This window comes from Sordaria macrospora, chromosome 6 (assembly GCF_033870435.1).
Source record: "Sordaria macrospora chromosome 6, complete sequence".
Lineage (NCBI taxonomy): Eukaryota > Fungi > Ascomycota > Sordariomycetes > Sordariales > Sordariaceae > Sordaria > Sordaria macrospora.
The window spans coordinates 215,568-234,731 of NC_089376.1; the positions used below are offsets into that span (position 1 = coordinate 215,568).

The 19,164-nt window shown below is 51.7% G+C and overlaps 4 protein-coding genes and 1 non-coding gene across 5 annotated transcripts; 2 read left to right on the top strand and 3 right to left on the bottom strand.

The window, feature by feature from the left end:
- Window positions 1-902: 902 nt before the first annotated feature.
- SMAC4_08598 (uncharacterized protein) lies at window positions 903-3,514 on the bottom strand. Its single transcript, XM_003345600.2, has one exon. The coding sequence runs from the start codon at window positions 3,487-3,489 to the stop codon at window positions 1,129-1,131; it is 2,361 nt and encodes a 786-aa protein (XP_003345648.1). The 5' UTR covers window positions 3,490-3,514; the 3' UTR covers window positions 903-1,128.
- Window positions 3,515-4,179: 665 nt separating this feature from the next.
- Window positions 4,180-4,286, bottom strand: SMAC4_13897. The gene is made up of 2 exons: window positions 4,249-4,286; window positions 4,180-4,215 (listed from the first exon to the last, which is right to left on the bottom strand). It is a non-coding gene; the product is annotated as a tRNA-Met (tRNA).
- A 271-nt stretch (window positions 4,287-4,557) lies between these two features.
- SMAC4_08599 (uncharacterized protein) lies at window positions 4,558-7,953 on the bottom strand (the record flags this gene model as incomplete). Its single annotated transcript, XM_003345601.1, has 3 exons — window positions 4,558-6,558; window positions 6,616-6,899; window positions 6,999-7,953. 3 exons carry the CDS (start codon window positions 7,951-7,953, stop codon window positions 4,558-4,560), a joined length of 3,240 nt encoding a protein of 1,079 aa, XP_003345649.1.
- Window positions 7,954-9,593: 1,640 nt separating this feature from the next.
- SMAC4_08600 (uncharacterized protein) lies at window positions 9,594-11,426 on the top strand. The gene is made up of 3 exons (XM_003345602.3): window positions 9,594-9,851; window positions 9,905-10,729; window positions 10,806-11,426. The coding sequence occupies exons 1-3, from the start codon at window positions 9,619-9,621 to the stop codon at window positions 11,293-11,295; spliced, it is 1,548 nt and encodes a 515-aa protein (XP_003345650.2). The 5' UTR covers window positions 9,594-9,618; the 3' UTR covers window positions 11,296-11,426.
- Window positions 11,427-12,955: 1,529 nt separating this feature from the next.
- SMAC4_08601 (uncharacterized protein) lies at window positions 12,956-15,967 on the top strand. The gene is made up of 4 exons (XM_003345603.2): window positions 12,956-13,503; window positions 13,577-13,702; window positions 13,768-14,608; window positions 14,698-15,967. Exons 1-4 carry the CDS (start codon window positions 13,195-13,197, stop codon window positions 15,123-15,125), a joined length of 1,704 nt encoding a protein of 567 aa, XP_003345651.1. The 5' UTR covers window positions 12,956-13,194; the 3' UTR covers window positions 15,126-15,967.
- Window positions 15,968-19,164: the final 3,197 nt, after the last annotated feature.

Consider the following 19,164-nt stretch of genomic DNA (forward strand, 5'->3'; position numbering starts at 1 on the left):
AAATCCAACAGGGAGATGGAAGGACCATGACAAGAAAAGAAGAACGATCAAAAGCAAGGAGGTTGCAACGTCATTTCCTGGAGCCAACAAGCCAAGGGTCTTGATCTCGCTAATAAGACCAACGTCGCCAACGACACCAACATCACCAACATTCTCGCTTGCAAAGGCAAGGTCCATGACCACTATCCCCGCGGCCGGTTATTATTTGTGAATCGATACCGAGTTCTTGGGACACGGGTCGTCCCGGACCATGAACTTCATCTTCCTTTATCGTCTGCTGCTCCGATGGCTCATGGGACGTTACTTTCCCTTGACCATACGATGGATTGAACTCGTACGATCATCTTGCCATCAGTCATCAACATGCTCTGAGAGTGGAGCCAAGCAATGTTGGAGCCAGCTGTCAGCAACAGGAAAATTTCTACTCGCCGGAGCTAGTTGGGGCTAGAATCGCCTGACGAGTTCTGCTATTATCTCTACTGCAGTTCTACTTGCGGAAAGGACGGCACCTTTGCAGGCCCCTAGCGGTGTTTGGGCTTGGTCAAAGATCGTCAGGTACGATCCAGATGGAAGCAATGGAGATCATGTCATGTCGCCTGCTTCTCCTGCATAAGGCAATGAGCGGAGGAGTCCATCTGAAGTCTGAAGTTCGTGTCCCCAAGGCCAAACAGACGGAAGTTGTGTGGCTTGGCTGGCTGGCTTGGTATTTCCGACAGCGGCTTGGGATGGGAGTAACCGAGCAAGCGGTGGAAGGAAGTTATTTTATGATGCATCAGAATGATTACCTAGGTTCCCGGTCATGGAGTTACTTTCTAACCGGGCACTCGGTTGTTGTTAGTACCTACACTAGGTACGGTAGGCAATGATGTTGATGGACCTTGGACAGTGTCTTGAAGAAACAATAGGTCGTTGATAGGTACCTAAAGGTGTCATTGCTACAGGAACGTTCTCAACATTCCGAGGAAAATCCCATGCAACCACTTTCTCAACTTTCCGAGGAAACCCCCGTGCAACACTGTTGTCATAGACACTCCAGTCCAGCCATAAACGACCAGCAACAACCTGACCTCCGAGGTCCCAACCCGCTGGCTCCCAAAAACCACAAACCATAAACCACTACACCTCAACTTAAGCATGTCCCCCACAGCAAGGCGCCAACTTCCCTCCCTCTCCACCCAGGACTTGCTCATCCTTCCCACTACCCTCCCCTCCCAACTTATCCCCCTCCCCCGAACTCCCACTTCCTCCCAAACTAACACCCAACACCCTCTCCCCCAACTCCTTCACCTTCTCCACCACCCCTTGCCCTCCCAGTTGCGTCTCACTCAACCCAACACTACAATTAACCTCCTGCCTACTCTCAGCCACATCCAACGCGGGATTCTTTTCAAAAAAGTTACTTGGTCTCAACACCACCCTGCTCGTCTCAACCGGCATAACCGGAAAATCTTCCGTCCTTGGTACATGCTGCAGCCCAAACTGTACCCACACAACCGGCTCATCACCCGTGTCAGCATCCAGTTGATCTTTGCGGTCCGCCCAGCTGCGCACACCCGTGCCGCCGCGCGATTGGTTGGTGTATTTCCCTCCTGCATAGAGCTCGCCTTCGCGGTATTTCGTGACGTAGACGCTGTGGTCGGCAAACTCGGCGCGTTTGTGGTGGAAGGAGGAAGGGTGGGCGAGGATCGGCTGCATCGAGGGGATGTGTAACTTGTAGCCTGCTGGGTGGTTGTTGATGGGGTTGTGAGAGGATGGGGACAAGATTTTGAAGACTCGGCCGGTGGATGGACTTAAATCGTAGCCGCCGGTGGTGGTAATGGGGGTTGTGGTGAGGGTGTAGCCTGTTCCGTGCGGGTTGTGCGTGTTGGCGGAGGGGTTGGATGGGTCAAAGGGTAGGGGGATGCATTCTTCGTAGGCGATTGCGTTGCGGGGGCCTGTTGAAGGAGACAAGATAGGTGCGGAGGAGGTAGATAGCATAGGGTCGATTCGGAGGGAAAAGAAATGTTGATGATAACCGGCTAGAACACCTGGATGCACAATAGTCCCGTAGGGGTGCGGGGTGTGTGACAAGTCGAGGTCAACGGGCTGGGTAGACAGAATCCCCGTGGCGCGAGCTTCGTACGCAAGATCAGCCGAGGTGTTAAACACAAAGCTCAGAATATACTCGTAATTCGACACCGTCAGAATAGTCTGCAGAACCAATTCCCGCTGCCGCGTCACCACAGCCCGGTTAGTCCTATAGTTAGTATGCTTCCAGCCAATACCCGCGTCCTGCTCGTGCACGCAGATGACATTGGGCATGTTAACCGGCGAGCCGCTGCCGTCTGTCAAGACGCCGGAGATGTAGTAGATACTACCCAAACAGTCGCACCCAAGCTTGAGGTTATTGGCCATGATCCCGGCGCCGGCATCGCCTAGATCAAAGGCCGCCTTGCGGTGGAAAGGGTGACGAGGGTCCGAGTAGGGAATCGCCATGTCACTCAGTGACAATCGATAGAAAAGCGGCTTGTTGTTGTAGTGCACGTCATACAAAACCATTCCCTCGCGCTGGTTGAACCCAACCTTGAAATCCCACTTCTGCCAGCGAATAAGACGACCCATCTCGGAGAATGGCTCAACGGTGAAAGAGACGCCTTCGGGCTGGACAACCTGTAAAGGCTTAAGGTCTGTACGAAGACTGGCCTGCGCTTCAGGGATATACTCATTCGGTGGCCGTGGCAGCCACGGTTTCACCGGCTCGACCTTATCGTCCAGTCCAGTGGGGAGGATATCAACGCGGATGACCTCCAAAGTAACAGGGTCGATGACAGGCGAAATAGGAAGCGGGAAGGCGTAGTGACAGGAATCTGCCTCGGAGGAGTTATTCGGGTCTCGCATATAGAGGAAACATTGCATTACCCGGAGGTCATCGTAGAATTTCCCGGACTCGTCCTTGATGCCATCGGAGCCATAGATCCAGGGGTCGATAACGATCTGTGTCCCTTCCGGAAGCTTCAGTTTGGCGATCTCAGCTTGAACCTTGGGGTCCACGAGAAGGGCTTTCTCAACGGCCATGATCTCCTCCCCGTCGCTGTTAGCATGTTGGAAAGGACCCAGCTTGGCGTTGCTTTCGATGGTGTTCTTGGTCAAGTTGACGACGGCTTCGTGCACGTTGTGGGTACCCCGGAGGGAGTACACAACGAAGGCCCGGCGGTCAATATCTAGGGGTGTTTGGCCGGCTCGCTCGGCGACGAGGTAGGGCATGAGCTGGGCTTTGGCTGGCTCGAGAAGGGTGATGATCTTGAAGTGGATTTCTGTTCCCGAGGGCCATGATGTCTTGATCAGAGAGGAACTCTGCGTGATTTCGGAGGCGCTGAGAGGGCCGAGGGGGTGAGATTGGTAGGCTGGGGGAGGGGCGTCTGGTGGTCCATTGCTGGCGGTGTTGGCTACACTCAAAGGCGCGTGGCCGGGCTCTTCTTTGCTGGTTGCTGCTTTGCTGTTTGCCGTCATGTTGGTTGCTGTCGATGTTGGTGTGTGTCCGAACAAGTGTTTTGTCTAGGAATAACGATGGCTTTATGAATGATGTTGATGACCGGGAACAGCGGGGTAAGTATCACGACGGCCGATAAGTGAAAGTCCCGTCTTGTTACCATCCAATCTTATCTTTTCCAAGGAAGTAGCGAACCAATATCATTGGAGAACTGTCCTTCTCTTTTGAGGGGGCTCGCGGGATGAACGCCATCATCTCGGCGTCCAAGTTGATGAAACGTCTCGCCAAGATAGGAGTTACCCGAACTTGTACGTAACTGCTCTGGGCGCAGCCATTCTCTGTCTGCAGAACCCCTCATCGTCATCATCCACGATGGAACACAAGGAAAGGAATGCCGGAAGTGGTTAACCATCGCATCAATCAAGTCGTCGCCAACATTTGTCCTGAATCTGTCACGAGGATTTCCCCGCATCATTTGCTCCGAATGCTCCGAATTACCCCGCTTATCATTGCATCGTCGAATGAGTGGCATGCTGTGTGACATCAACTGTCTTGCGAAGTTTCCATCCAGACCAGCAAAAGAAGCGGGATGCTGGTGGTGTCCGACAGTGATGTTTCTTTCCCATGCAAAAATCACACAAGAAAAGGAGAAGTAAACAAACCAAGTCCCCACAATCAAAAAGCTAAAACAAAAAAAATTGCAAAAGAAATGGGACCTGGGAGGCTCGAACTCCCGACCTCAGGATTACTCTGATGTTTTCAACCAGATCATAGAAAGCTATGAGACCTGCGCGCTAGCCAACTGCGCCAAGGTCCCTGTGACCTTACGGATCGTTGAAGATTTGCCTACGCAGAAGTATTGATATGCGGTTGCCCAAGAGCACCAAAACATGGATGCGACAATGGGAATGGGTGCACGCAGTTGTTTACTTGCCCCCCCTTTGGAGGTGTGAGATATCACGGATCGATAGATGCAATCGAATTAAGAGTATTTATTTTTTCGAAACTGTTATATGAAAAATACGATAATGCGAAAATGCCGAACCAAGATGCTTTCCAGAACCCGCACAGAAATGAGAAAGGGAACATCAACCCCTCTGCACCCCAACACCAACACCAACACCAATATCCCTCACCACATAAATATGCCCATACAAATCTGTCACATCAACAAACAACCTCACCTTGTCCATCTCCCTTGCCCCAACTAATGCCTTCATTTCTTCCATTGCTCTTTCCAGTCCTCGTCTCTCATACTCAGCAATCCACATCAGCTCTTCCTTCACCTTCTTCTCTTCCTCGCCTTCCCCTGCATTCCCTGCATTCCCAATATCCCCCCCTCCAACGCTTCCACCACTTCCGAAGCTTCCACCACCATTCTCCTTCCCTCCCAGTCCTTGAGAACCACCCCTACCAGAGACGTAAAACTCAGGAAAATTAACAGAATTCAGATTCCCCTCCCCTGCATCCCTAGCAACCGACCCATAATCATTATACATCCTACATAAACTCGCCAACCCTTTCACCATTGCTTCCGCAACATAACTCGTCTTTGCATCCCGATTAAACAAATTCCAGGGCTTGCTACCGTTGCCATGATTACCGGCGTTGTGAGAAAGCAGGCAGGTGTAGAAAGTAAAAGAGAAGGGACAGGAGGTGTGGTCTGCTGAGGTTGTGCGGACCCAGGAGTAGAAGGTTCTAGAGTCTTTGGGTGTGAAGATTTTGGTTTTGAGCTGCTCTTGTGTGCTGGTGGAGGCAGAAGTGGAAAGATGGCGGCGTTTAGATGGTGGCTCTTGGGGGGAGGAAGGATCGTTGGTCTCGGAGATGGGAGACGGAAGACCGATCTCCTGCTCTTCATGAGAATGGTTGTCCTGCTGAACCTGGCTTGAAGCGGCGAATTGGATGTTGTCAGCAGCGTGCTGGACGTGCGCCAGCAGGAACGTCTGCATCTCCTTTGCCAATCTGCCCTGCACACCCTTCGATGCCCCCTTAACAGCCGGGTGCAGCAGAATATGCCGAACATATCTCGACAGCGTAGCCCGGATGATCTTCAGGTTCGTAGGCGTATGATCTGCCTCTCCCCAGATACTCCTCCTCCTACTAGTACTAGTACCATTAGGATGATCAAACTCCTTAAACACCTGCCCAATCACTTCCCTGACGGCTTCGAGACTGCCCCTGCTTCCGCTGTAGAAACCCAAAAAGTCCCGCTCAACGGCTGTCTCCATGTATTCGTCGACTTGGTAATTGAGCAAAGATAAAATCATCATCTCTTGCAGGATGTAATTGCTTAGACCTCCGCTGTGGCTGTGACCATGACTGCCAGTGGCTTGCACCCGCAAAGCATTGCTTGCCGTCCATGTAAGCGGGATAAAAGTCAAGTACTTCTCATCCGCCCCTTCTCTTGCAGGGAAAATTCCCAGCTCTTCCCTCTTCCGCTGCAAAAACCCAAGGGCATAGCATGCCTGCATCTCTGCGACTCTCAACAGCTGTGGTGCCAGATTCCTGAACAGGGGTGTGAGGGAGATGAGCTGGCCTGCTTTTAACACACCCTTGAGCAAGCCCTCGGAGACGAAGAGGGAATCATTGGTCTTCTGCAGCAGTTGGCCATTGGTGCCCACGATGGAACCACTGAAGTCTGGGACAGGCACGACGGCCGCGGCTAGACAGTACGTTTCGCACAATACCAGCGACGCATAGGTGACCTTTTCGATCCAGAGGTATTGGCCCTTCTTCCAGTCTTGCTTGTGAGCTTCCAAAAAGGCCTTGCCGTTTTCGATGCTAGCGGTAATGAAGTTGACTCCATGCATGCGGCCGAGTTGTTGGATCCAGGGGAGATGGGAGAGCCAGGAAAGGGTGAGAACGCCGTAGGCTGTGAGTTCGACGATGCCGTTTGCCCATGACCCATCAATGCCCTGTGCGCCGAGGACTTTGGCGAGGACATGAAGGGAGGCCATCGGGATTTGCTCCTGGAGTTCTAGAGCGAGTTGGAAGATGGATGCTTCGAGGGAGGGGTTTCTCGCCATTGTGTCGAAGAGAGTGGCGAAAGACTGGGAGAGGAGCATCATCCAGTAGAGTTCGTTAATATGCTGCCATTTGTCAGTGCTTGCTTCTCCTTCGTCTCGCTGGGCTGGGAAAGTACTTACCCATTTCTCCCTCACACTATCAGTGTGTACCTGCTCACAGAGGAACTTGGCCGTCTTGACAATCTGCTGAGCATAGATCGTGGGATCATCCATCATCAATAGACACGTCAGAACGTTGCAGTTAGCGCTGATACTCGGATTCCTTTCTCCTTCATACGTCCTGAAGTGGTCCTTTGCTTCAAAGGCCCTGATCAGCGACTCGACGCCAACCTCGGTATTACCAAGATGTCTCAAAGCCATGATGGCTCTTGCCGTATCATCCGCGTCGACAAGTCCGCCGGGAACTGTAAACCATGAAGTTAGCACTTTCCCTTCTTTCGGCCTTTCACCCCTCTATCCCCAGTTCCCAAAGAACCGAGGAAGGATGGTCATGGGCAACTCACAAAAACTAAATAACCCTCCCTGCTTCACCCACCCCTCCTCCAAATATTCTCTAATCGCCGCTCCCCCACCCTCGTCAAACCTAACCCCCGCCTCCGCCAACGTAGTAACAACCCACGTAACCTCAAAAGTCTCCGTAGGCCACGCACATGGCACGCCCCCATCGCCCTTCTCTTCCCCCTCCGCCTCACCACCAAACCTCTCCCGTTCCACCACCCCTCTCAGGTACTCCTCCGATTGCGCATCCCACATGCCCTTCTCCACCAAGCCCATAAGGTAAGCAGCCGTCGACGCAGGCGAAGCAAGCATACTCCCATTTTCCTCTTTCAGATGCCCGACTTCCGTAAAGTCGATGTATCCCGTCAGCGCCTCAAGGGAGTGATAAAGCGTTGAACGGGCTTGGTAGACGTAATTGGCTGGGAGTTTGGCTAGTTTGGCATCATGCAAGGCTCGGAGGGCCGCAGAGCCGGGGAAGTCAGACAGTCCTTGCACGCCGGCCTCTTCCAACAATAAGAGGAGACGAGTGACGAGGAGTTCAAAACCGACTTGGTCTGTTGATGCGACGTCCCATTTGTTGAGCATTTCTTTGAGAGCGGTGGAAGCATGGGCAATACGGGAGGGGAGGGGCCAGTCGGGTTCTTGCTGCGTGGGTCGGTGAGAAGAAGAGAAAAGCGAGTGGCGCTTGAGAGCCAGGAGGGCGGCGGCTGTGTTGAGGATGGCATCAATGGGCGTGGCGTAGGACCATCCACCCGAAGGGAGCTGGTGTTGGAGGACGTAGGTGAAGCATTGGGGGAAGAGGAATGATCTGGAGTTGTCGGAGGGCTTTTGGATCATGGAAAGCCAGGCGGTGTCGTAGATGGCGGAGGAGGTGGTGCCTAGGCCTTTTCCTGAAGAGCAGTGGGAGGAGACGAATGTGATGAGGGAGTTGATTTGTGTTTGAAGACTTGTGGGATCCATGATTGTGAATGTGTGATTTGTGATGTTGTAGTTGAGTTAGTAAGGTAGTTGTGAATAGAGTCTTTGTTGATGGAGAATGAACTGCAAAGGTGGACGGATGTTGAAGTATTATACTTTTTTATCACGCCTTATGGACGAGGGCTCTCGTTCCTGGTTGCCAGCCAGAACCAGGAGATGCACGAGGAAGTTCTTTACTCGCACCCAAGGTGATAGTCCCTGTGCTAGACTTCGACAAGTCCCAGATGCGGTCCACACCACGGAGTGTTCTGTCCTATGATCGTCAAGTTCTCCTCAAGTTTCATGAGGCCAAGCTTGTCAGTTGTGACAATTGACCAAAGACATGACTGCGATCAACAAGCTGATGGATGAGGACCACATAGCTGGACTCTAGGACACAAACAGGATTCTACGTAAGCTTCAGTCCCATGAACAATGGCCGCCGAGGGTCTTCGGAGTTAGCCACTTCTTGCACAGAGAGTTAGCAGCCAACAGACTGTTCTAAAAGCATCGTGTACCCGATTTTGCGTTGCAACAGAAAGCCACTTACGGCTGTTTCATCCGAGCCCGCTGACCTCAAACATCCGGGTCATCAGTTCCGACTCTGCCGAGCTCCATCAGGTTGACGACAACTCGTGGTTGATGGAGCTTTGGAAAAGTCAAAAGCACCGGTGTGGTTCTAGCACGGCCCGAATGCATGGTTCTGATGGAGTTAGTACACCAGGCTTACTGGCCTGAACTCGCTTCGCCTTGTTTGTAAAGACAACCACACGTTTCGATCACGACCTTAATTCACATCCCTCACGAGGTTTGGTGGATTGGGGATTAACCTATGGATTTTCCAGTGCGCCTTGTCGAGTTCGATGCCGTGTTGTCAACGGGGCCGTTTTTGTGTAACCCGGACTAATTCCCACCCACTGCTTTTGGGTCCGCCAGGGAGTGTGACGGTGATACTGTAGCTGAAGTCGGTTGAAGATGTCTCGCTTCATCATCTACCCGGACAACGATCCGGGTTTTGGATCCAGGGCCATTACGTGAAATGTCTCAGTTTGGTGTGTATCCCAGGGCGAGTCAGGGCGAAGCTATCACCAAATCCCCGGAGTAGCCTTGTGGCGTGTAAGACAGGGGAGGGAGCGGGTACACTATGTGACCAGCTCGACAGGGATTGATAGCAAGCTGCAGCCCTGAAAGTCGGGCCCCCCTGTTAGGCTGCGTTGGGTCAATGACGGCGATCAATACAGTGGAGTGAAACACCAAAACTCCGGAGGGTGGTGATAATGATGATGATTCTCTGGGACCTGGGGCTGCAACTGCAAGACGGTTGATGCCATGCTTGACATGATGTTGTTGATCATTCAGCTTGATGCCGACGGTGCCTGACTGACTGTATCTCCTGGGGTAGCACAAGGTGCATTCTCACCTTTGGTCCCTGAGATGGAGTGACGCAGATGAACCCAGCCGACTGGAGGCCAGAAATCCACGTAACGGACGCGTGTTAGGTTCGGGTAAGAGACGGCTTTGCAAATCGCAACAGTACTCTCTCCAACTAGGCAACCAGTTGGGTGTTTGCCGTCAAATCCAGCTGCCTTATTAGTACTGGCCCTGCGCCGCACTCTTGCTTCACTTGAGAGGCCGAAAACTCGATAAGCCATACATGTAACGTCGACCATGACCATCCATAAAATGTCAGCTCTTCTCAAACTGATCCGAGTTACTAGGACTCACCTCCTTTCCACCACAAAACACTCATTCTTCCGCCAAAACTCAACAATGTCCGTCCCAAAGACCGACTTAGAACGAGCAGCCGCTGCTCGCGACCTCTTGAAGTCCATCTTTGGACAGCGCGTCACCACCTTTGATGACGATGCCTCCGGGCCACGTTTGGCTCTCAGAGCTCCCTGGTATGTGTGTTTCTTCCGCCTCTTCTCACCAACACCGGTTAACCACCTCCCAGGTCAACAACCTGCCATACCCGCTCCGCCGCCTATTTCCAACCCGAGACCCCCGCCGAAGTCAGCACCGCCCTCTCCATTATCACCAAAACCCAATCCAAGTTTGCTGTGCGCGCCACCGGCCATAACCCAAATCCGGGTTTTAGCAGCACTCATGAAGATGCTGTAATCATTGATCTGCACCGGCTGGATACCAAGACTTTTGACGAGGAGACCGGCATAGCAAGCATCGGCGCCGGGAACACCTGGGGCGAGGTGTATACCTGGCTCGAAGGCAAGGGGAGAAGTGTGATGGGTGGGCGGTATCAGGAGATTGGTGTAGCTGGGTTTTGCTTAGGAGGAGGGATGCCGGGGTTTGTGAACTTGAGAGGCATGGGGTGTGATCAGGTCCGGGGTTTTGAGGTCGTCCTCGGAGACGGAACCCCGGTCTACTGCTCCGCCCATGTCCGATCGGATCTCTACCGGGCGTTGAAGGGCGGCGGATCGAACTTTGGGGTCGTCACCCGGTTCGAGTTGCAGACGTATGCGTTGTTGAAGACGCAGTATATCGTCAGCTTGTACAAGCCAAATGATTATGCCAACATCATCAAGGCGTCGGTGGATGCGCACAAGGAGATGGAGAATGATCCCAAGGCGGCGTACTTTACCAATGTCCACAGGGACTTTGTCGCCATCGGACAGTTGTATGCCGATACGCCAAAGGAAGAACCAAAGGTGTTTGAGCCGTTCAGGAAGCTGGAGAGTATGATGGCGCCGGTTGTGCCCAAGACTGATGGTACGCTTTCAACGCTGGCGCAGGCCATTGGACATCGGCCTCCCAAGGGGAAGTAAGTTGTTCTTTTTTTTTTTTTTTCCCTCTTTCGAAACCTCCTTGATCTGTTGTACATGCTGACCACTCCCTAGACGCGTCATCTTCACCATTTCCACCAAGGTCGATCAAGACCTCTACCTCGCCATCCACAAAATCTGGCAAGACGTAACGGCAACCCTACCTTCTTCGGCCGATGGCACAGACCTGCACTACACCATCCAGCCTGTGACTGCCTCCGCCGCGCGTGCCGGTCAAGACAACGGAACAGGTGACAACGCCCTCGGCCTAGAGGAGGTGTCGCAGAACTGGTATGTGTTCACTTTGGAGTACCAATGGAACGGAGATGATTCTGTGCATAAACCCGCCATGGATAGTATTTACGAGCAGGTGAAGAATGCTGCGGAGGAGAGCGGCTTGTTGTTGGATTTCGTTTGCCCGACATTTGCCGACAAGAGACAGGATGTGTTGAGGGGGTTTGGGGAGGAGAATGTTGAGTTGATCAAAGAGGTGGCGGGGAAGTATGATGGAGAGGGTGTTTTTCAGAAATTGCAATATGGAGGGTTTTTGGTGAGGGATTTGTAGGTGGCGACTGCCCCCGGTGATGGTGATGGTGATGGTGATGCTTTGCGATTGGTGTTTTTTTTGTGGTCGTCAGTCATGCAATGCATTTGCAGGAGGGGTCGGATAGCGCATTATTTACCACTCACTATCATACTGCCGTGTGATTCCCACGTTGAAGTAGTTATTGAAAGTTACTGCCCAACCTCCTACAGCATGCATGCCTCTTTCCATCTGCAGCGCAAACACACTACCTTTTTTTTTCCCTTTACATCACCTTTTGTCCAACTCACAACTCGAACCTGCTTTAGCCTCTGTGGCTAAGGTAATTAGGGGCAAACCACCGACCACGTCCATCATCTCCCGCTGTATCACTCGAAATAAACCGGCACTCAAAGACACTCGACCATGTTAACCCAACAACCCATCCCAACACCGCACCTCACGTCATCTTTTCCTTTGTTCTACAGGTCCCGTCATATACTGGCGGCTCGCTCACTGGGCGATTCGATTATAAGTGTTGGGCCGCGTTTACGCTATGGGCAACACATGATTTACACTGGCAATAGGCCTCGGTTTGCCCTCGGATTAATGGTTTTGGTAGACAGTTAGGGCGTTGCTCTTAATTTTGTATGCTAGACTCACCGGTGCGGCACGTCTCATGCCCTACGGGAGGCGGAAGTAGACGTTAAAAATAACAACAACAAAAAAAAAACCGCACCTCACGTCCGGCTTTACAGAGTACCATTCCCGACTGTTCGGTATTCCCGTGTCGGACCTTATTCTGAGACATGTTCGTAGATCATCACGTGCAGACATGGACATCGCCGCCCTATGACCCCACAGTGTGTGATATTGTGAATGCCTTCAACATCCCTGTCTCAGCCCGTCAAGGGTTCCAGTGTTCAACAAGAAACTCCGAAGCAATCAATCAATCATCAACACCTCACAACACCAGGGCAACATCGCGGAATAAGACATGTTCCGCACCGCAGTTTGGGCAAATTCACTGTACCCGCTGCATCCATCCACTGCGGAATAAGGCCATCGTCGTATTATGGATTCAAGCAGGGAACTAACGTCAATATCATACCTCACAGGGCGGAATGGTGAGACAGTTGACGCCTTGTTGATAGCCACTTCCAGCTGCCATGGCTCCAAGATTTCATGACTCGACCGACGTCTCCACGGACTACACGTTGACACCAGCAGCTGAGAAGTGATCGCTGTTCGGAGTATCCACAGCCACGAACTGTCAAGACAAGTGGAACTTGCTTCTTTCTTGTTTGATATGCACGACATCAGCCTGTCAGGATTGTGTGTCTAATGCTTCGCCGGTTTCCCAATGGATGGCCATTGAGGATTGCAACGCGTGTGGTTGTAACAGACCCCGAGATGTGCTGCTGTTGTTGTCGTGGCTGCCTCGTGTGATCGTCAGGCCCCGGAAGGACAGAAGGACTCAAGGAAGGATTATGGCGAAACAAACTCCAGCTGAACAAAGTTGAAAGGTTTGTGATCAAGAGAGACATGAGCGTCATGTGGAGACTGAGGTCGCCGACTTTCCCTTCAGTATCAAGGCAACACTGCCCGGTGAGCATAAACATCAGAGACTAGAACTCCAGCCTTGCTTCGGCTCACATTTGTAGGATGATATGTGATAGATTCAAACTTTTCGGTCTCTTCACTGACTCCGAGTCTCAGCCCTCGAGGAACTAACTAGATGATACGAGTCAGGAAGTACAGCTTCACTTCATGTGAGGAAATTGAGATCAAACAAGAGGGAGATGAGCCAGTCAACGGAAGTCAGATAGACATAAAGGACAACGGAAACCTCTCTCCCATCTCAATCTCAACCCATATCATCCACTTCATCCTTTTCCCAACCAAATCTTCACCAACCATAGCACACAAAGAAATAACACAATGAACACACTACATAACACTTCCTCCCCACCAGGTCCCGGGCTTCAGGAGACATCATCTGGTACCCATCACATCAACCTTCTCCCACTCAAAGAAAAAATCGAAAGCCTCAGCTATCCCAAAACCTTCGCCCTCATCCTCGTCACATCCTGGCTCCTCTCCAGCACCGCCAAATGGCTCACCAACGGCAAGCAAAAGAAGCTCACAGTCCCTGTATTTGGCTACCGATCATGGTTTGAGCCAACGTTTCTGTTGCAAACCAGATTTGTGAGGGGGGCTAGGGAGTTGATTCACGATGCTTATACCAAGGTTAGTATTTCCGTGGAGAAAGAAGAGCGGGAGAGACGGGGGGAAGATGAGTAGAAACTGACAAAGACAATAGATGCCGAACATGCCCTTCGTCCTCAAACGCTACGATGCCGATTTCTTGATCTTACCCATCCGATATCTGGACGAGCTACGCTTGATCCCACTAAGCAAGCTGAGCAACAAGGGTGCTAACGTTGCCGTACGTCCTTTTCTTCCCCCTTTCTGTCTCCTCTTATCCCCAATCACTAATTACGACGCTCGCAGAACCTCGTCCCCGAATACCACGGCATAACCTTCCTCCTAACCAATAACCTCCACGTCGAAGTCCTCCGCAAGAAACTCACCCCCGAGCTGTGGAAATTCATTGACTCCGCCTCAACGGAGCTTTCCCACGGCTGGGACATCTCCCTTCCCCTAGCCGAACTCTCCACCAACGGGAATGACTGGGTGAAAATTGACTTTGAGCGCACAGTCCGTGACCTGGTCGCTCGCATGACCGCCAAAGTATTCCTTGGGGATCCGGCCTGTCGCGATAAAACTTGGCTTGACATCTCCGTCGATTTCTCCATTGACTTGTTCACAGCCAGTTTCACAATGAAGATGTTCCCTCCGAGGATGTACCCGCTCGTTGCCCCTCTGATCCCAGCCAGGAGGAGGGTGTTGAAGCAGTTGAAAGCTGCTCAAATCATTGTCGGGGAACAAATGCACAAGCATAATTCCCTCAAAGAGAAGAGGGCACAAGCAGCACGCGGCGAAGTCGCGCTGACGGAGGAAGAAGCGCAGGATACCTTGCTCGATTGGATGTTGGATCACGGCAAGGGGTCTGAAGTGTCTGTTGAAGAGATGAGTGCGCGGCAGTGTGTCTTGACGCTGGCAAGCATTCATACCACTGCGAGCCAGACGGCGAATATGATGTTTGATCTTTGTGAGCACCCGCAGTGGTGGGGGGTGTTGAGGGAGGAGGTGGATGAGATTGCGAAGGAACTGGGGCCGCCGGGGACGGCTGGAAAAAACGGAGGTGTTAGTGTCAAGGAGTGGTGTGTCAGGTTGGAGAAGATGGATAGTTTCTTTCAGGAAACGCAGAGGAAGGAACCGCCTATTCTTCGTATGTTTCCTTTCCCCTTTTCCTTCCCTTCCTTTTCTTTGCCTCTCCCTCCCTTTCCATTCCACTCCCTCTACTAACACCCCAAAAAGTCGGTCCCCAACGTCTAGCCCAACAAAACCTCACCCTCAAAGACGGCACTTACATCCCCCGCGGCACCCGCGTCGCCTTCCCCATGCTCGAGCACCAGAACAACCCCCAGACCTACGCCAACCCGCACGAGTTCGACCCCATGCGCTTCTACCGCAAACGCCACTCCTCCCCGGATCAAATGAATTTGCACATGGCTGGTCAGACACATCCCAATGTTTTGGGCTTTGGATATGGAAACCAGGCTTGTCCGGGACGACAGTTTGCAGTGGCGGAGATTAAACTCATTATGGCGAGGATGGTGTATGAGTTTGAGTTTAAGTTTGCGAATCCGGAGAAGGGAAGGCCGAGGACGGGGTATGTCAATGAGATGGCTATGACGGATTGGAATGCCAGGTTGTTGATGAGGAGGAGGGTTAGGTCAGAGTAGGGGAGTGCGGGTTAAGCATATGTGGGGGTGTGATGAATGGAAGGCGGTTGAGGAAGGGGATTGAGGGAAGGAGATGTAAGGTGGAGATGATGGATGGATGAGAGCCAGGGAAGGCGGGAGCACAGCGGATTGTTGATGATTCGAAGACGCAAGGTACAGTGATGGTCAGAAAATACTGTTCCCCCCAATCCATATTGAATGCACTTTAGGGAGGCCTGTTACGTTTTGACCATCAGTTTTAGCTATCGCGATTATATCACTGTTCTTTCATTTCTTCGAGACACGACTGGTTGCCTACTTAAAAGAAGCTAATAAATTCTTCGCCAGTTACTTTCTGGTTACGTATCGCAAAGATCCGAACACCAAGTCCTCTAAAGCACGCTCAAGAGTAGTGATCCTGAAACGAAGCGCAACATGGGATGCACCTACTCATCTTCACTTCGCTAAAAAGAGATACAAAGATGACGAAACCGTAACTTCCTACTAAGGTATATCCAATCTCGCGTGAGCGCAGTCTAATCCCAAGCCAATCACCTCCAAATACACAGAACCATCCCGTCCACTAACATTTCCTATACTCGTCCAAGTCCGTCCCAACCAAGAATCCCATCATTCCCTTCATCTTTCACTTCGTTTGATCCTTCCCCTGCTTTCCCCGTTCCACCAATCTACCCACACCACAGTCCTAACCATCCCTAATCATCATCCGACATAACAGGACTATAAACAACCTGCCCCCCATCCATAGTAACAGGCAAATACTTCGCCTCCTTTTTCTTTCTCTCCCAAGGCCACTTCCTGGGCAGATCCAGCCTCTCAGCATTTTCCTTGGGATAAACCTTCCCGCTCTCAGCATCCACTCTCCAAACCAGACACGTCCTACTCATGCCCCTTTCCTCAATCCTTTCCCCCACTCTTTCTTCTCTCTCTCCTCTTTCTTCCATCTTCGCAAGTTCCAAATCCCCCAACCACCCCGACTCCCAAATCCCATCCTGCACTCCATCCGGCGCCAGATGCGGCCGCGAGTCAAAATCCCCATAACCCGTGCGTCCTTGCACCGTCCCCCCTTTTTTAAACTGCTCCCCTGTGTCTCTTTGGCACTCATCCACGGGAATCCGCAAGTACTTGTTACACTCTTGTTCATCAAACCTCCACTCACACCCCTCTTTCACCTCCAAACTCACCAGCACATGTGTATACGGAAAAACAAAACCCATATCCACGAAATTAAATTGATGTTGGCGATACCCGACCAACGGCCACGTGGGCATAGCCGCTTCTTCCCTATCAAGTTGCAATCCCTCCTGCCACCACTCGTCCTCCTCGGGATCCGGAGGGGTGTGTGTATCGTAGGGGTTTTTGGGGATATAAAAGGGGGGATGGCTTGGGCGAGGGTGAGGCCCCGTAAGGTTGCGCGCTTCGCGGGATAGGTATCGGCAGAAGGAGGTGATGGATTTAATCATGTCGGTGCGGGACTCGAAGCGGCCGGTGTGGTAGCAGTTTAGGAGACGGTTTTGAGGGGGGTGGAAGAGGGATGTGATTTCCGATGGGGAAGGGGGGAGGGGGAGGGCGTGCAGGAGGGGGTGGGAGGAGGGGGATGGGTTTAGTTGGGGTTGGTGGGTGGGGTTTGTGTCGGCGGTCACGACGACCGTGACGACGACGGGGTCGGGAGCGGGTGGTTGTGGTTGTGGTTGTTCTTCGGTTTGGGCGGGAGCGTCGGGGGCGGCGACGGCGTGGGTTCTGATACTGGTGATGAGGTGGGTGCGGATGCTGATTATGGTTTTGGTGGGTTCGGGAGGAGAAGGGGTGATGTCGGCGTCGTTGTCGGTGCCGGTGGGAACGTCAGGTTTGACGATGATGGTCGAGAAGGAGGTACGGCCATGGGTCACGGTGACGGTTTTGATGGCTTTGGCTGTGGCGGCTGTGGCGGCTGCTGTGATGGTTGCTGAAGCCGGTACCTCTACTATATCTCTCGAGAGCGTAATGTCTGTGTCTATTGAAGGTGAAGTTAGAAACTGCAAGACAGACATGGAGAGAGAAACGGAGACAAAATGATGGGATGCGTGTATCTTACCACTCTCACTCTCAAATCGTTGGCCTCCTTCCGCGTTGACCGTGTCGTTGTTGTCCATGTCGTTGTTGGCCGTATCTGCGTTGCCCGTGCCCAGGTTTCCCGTGTCGTTGTCGGCCGCGCCCCCGTCTTTAGCGGCGGTTGCCGTCGCTTTTGGTACCTTCATTATTGAGTCCCTTAATTTCGGGATGATCGTGAAGGGCCAGGCGGAGGAGCCTGAGGAGGTCGTCTTTGTTGTGCTCGGAGACACGGACACAGAGGCGGATACAGACCCAGAAAACGAAACGGAGGTCAAACTCTCGGCCCTAGTCCCGGTACTGCTCTCAAAAACTTGACCTTCTCCATCCTCAGTAACATCGACAACGGCCAACACCTTTCTAGTCGAAAATGTAGTCCTAATCTCCGTTCTGTTCATGTTCGGAGTTACGGTGGGCACCGGGCTGGTGGTGCTAAACACTTCAACTTCTGAGTCCGAAGAAGGGATCACCAAAGTCTGCGTCTCGAAGCCTTCTTGAAGACTTTCGATCTTGGCTCCACGTCTGTCAACAGCGACAAGGGCGTATGCGGCGGACGAAAAAAAGAAGAAGATGGTAAGCCAAGAAAGGCGGAAGCGGCGGCGAGGAATGGTTGTGTGTGATGACATTTTGGAGTAGTTGTTCGAGGACTGGAATAGTTTGATGGTTGTTGAGTTTTGTTCGTTCGTAGTGTGTGATGATCTGACAAACGTCTGTGTGTCAGATGGCTAACGAACGTTTTTTTCGTGAAGAAGAAAAAAAATATATATAAAAAAAAAGAAAAAGAGAAAGGGGAACAAGAGTCCCTCCGGAAGATGAGTGATCTTTTATCATTGCACACAAAAATATTCTATGGCAGAAAGCGATGCGTGTCCTTTCTTTTTTTTTTCCTTTTTTTTTTTTTTTCGCAGCTGCGGACATGGATACAGGTATTTCTCATGCATATCTTTTAATGCGCTCGAAATATGCGATGTCCGCTGATTTTTTTTTGCTGCTTTCTGACTTCGTGGCTATGTCCCGATATGCAACGCATTCCGGAGCGAACGTCGGAGCAGGTACTCGGAGCGGACTCGGGAGTGCGGAGGTACATACCCCCTTTTCTGCCGGTCAACTATTTGATGAGCATTAGCACCTAAAGTCATCTTCTGATCAGCAAGGAATTAGCAAAACAAGACGCTCCGCAACAACAGGTTCTCCTTGTGTGTATTTTCGAGTGGCTGAGACCGTTAGAGATCTCCATTTTGACATAAGAGCTCGATAAACCCCACGGCCGAGTGGTGTGGATTGTTTGACGAGGATATACATTGGAAAGGTGTTGTAAAGTGTCCTCGATGATGCTGACGACGACGATGATGGTGACAGTGGTGATGATCTCGACAACAATCAAGGTGGTATGCAATCTAGTAGGGAATGATCCAAGTCTCCTACATGGCCACATATGTTAATATGCAGGGGAGTACATGTAGGTGTATACAGGCAAAAGGCATGCAGAAAGAGATATACCAGTTTCATGACCACTGCCACATCATAACAAGATAAGCACGTAAATAAAATAAGCAAGTAAATGGCATAACCACGTCAATAAAGTAAGCGGTAAGTAAAGCCAGAATGATTCTCCAACCTTGCTTGCGTTGCCAGATCTTGGAATTTGTTCGCCTCTCCTGTGGGGGAGGGCTTCAGCCCAGCCAAGACCCAGGAAGGGGTAGAAAATAAGAAGACGGAATGGCAAAGGGGGAGCAGATAGATTATAGAAGTAGGAAAACCTGCAGCAAGAAGGACATCAGTTTCATGCTTGCACATGCTCATCCAGGTACAGCCTGGATGACTCTTCAGCCTTTCTTGAGCTGCCAAATCCTGGAATCCGCGTTTTCTGATGTGGAAGGTGGCTTCAGCCCACTGCAGGACTAAGGAATGTATACCTCCAGAGAAGACACGGTGGCATAGCGGAAGTAGA

Coding starts and splice junctions, on each gene's coding strand:
- SMAC4_08598 (XM_003345600.2), bottom strand. CDS start 3,489: ATGACGGCAAACAGCAAAGCAGCAACCAGCAAAGAAGAGCCCGGCCAC.
- SMAC4_08600 (XM_003345602.3), top strand. CDS start 9,619: ATGACCATCCATAAAATGTCAGCTCTTCTCAAACTGATCCGAGTTACT. Junction 9,852..9,904: donor TTGGCTCTCAGAGCTCCCTG/GTATGTGTGTTT, acceptor ACCACCTCCCAG/GTCAACAACCTGCCATACCC. Junction 10,730..10,805: donor CATCGGCCTCCCAAGGGGAA/GTAAGTTGTTCT, acceptor ACCACTCCCTAG/ACGCGTCATCTTCACCATTT.
- SMAC4_08601 (XM_003345603.2), top strand. CDS start 13,195: ATGAACACACTACATAACACTTCCTCCCCACCAGGTCCCGGGCTTCAG. Junction 13,504..13,576: donor TTCACGATGCTTATACCAAG/GTTAGTATTTCC, acceptor CAAAGACAATAG/ATGCCGAACATGCCCTTCGT. Junction 14,609..14,697: donor GAAGGAACCGCCTATTCTTC/GTATGTTTCCTT, acceptor CACCCCAAAAAG/TCGGTCCCCAACGTCTAGCC.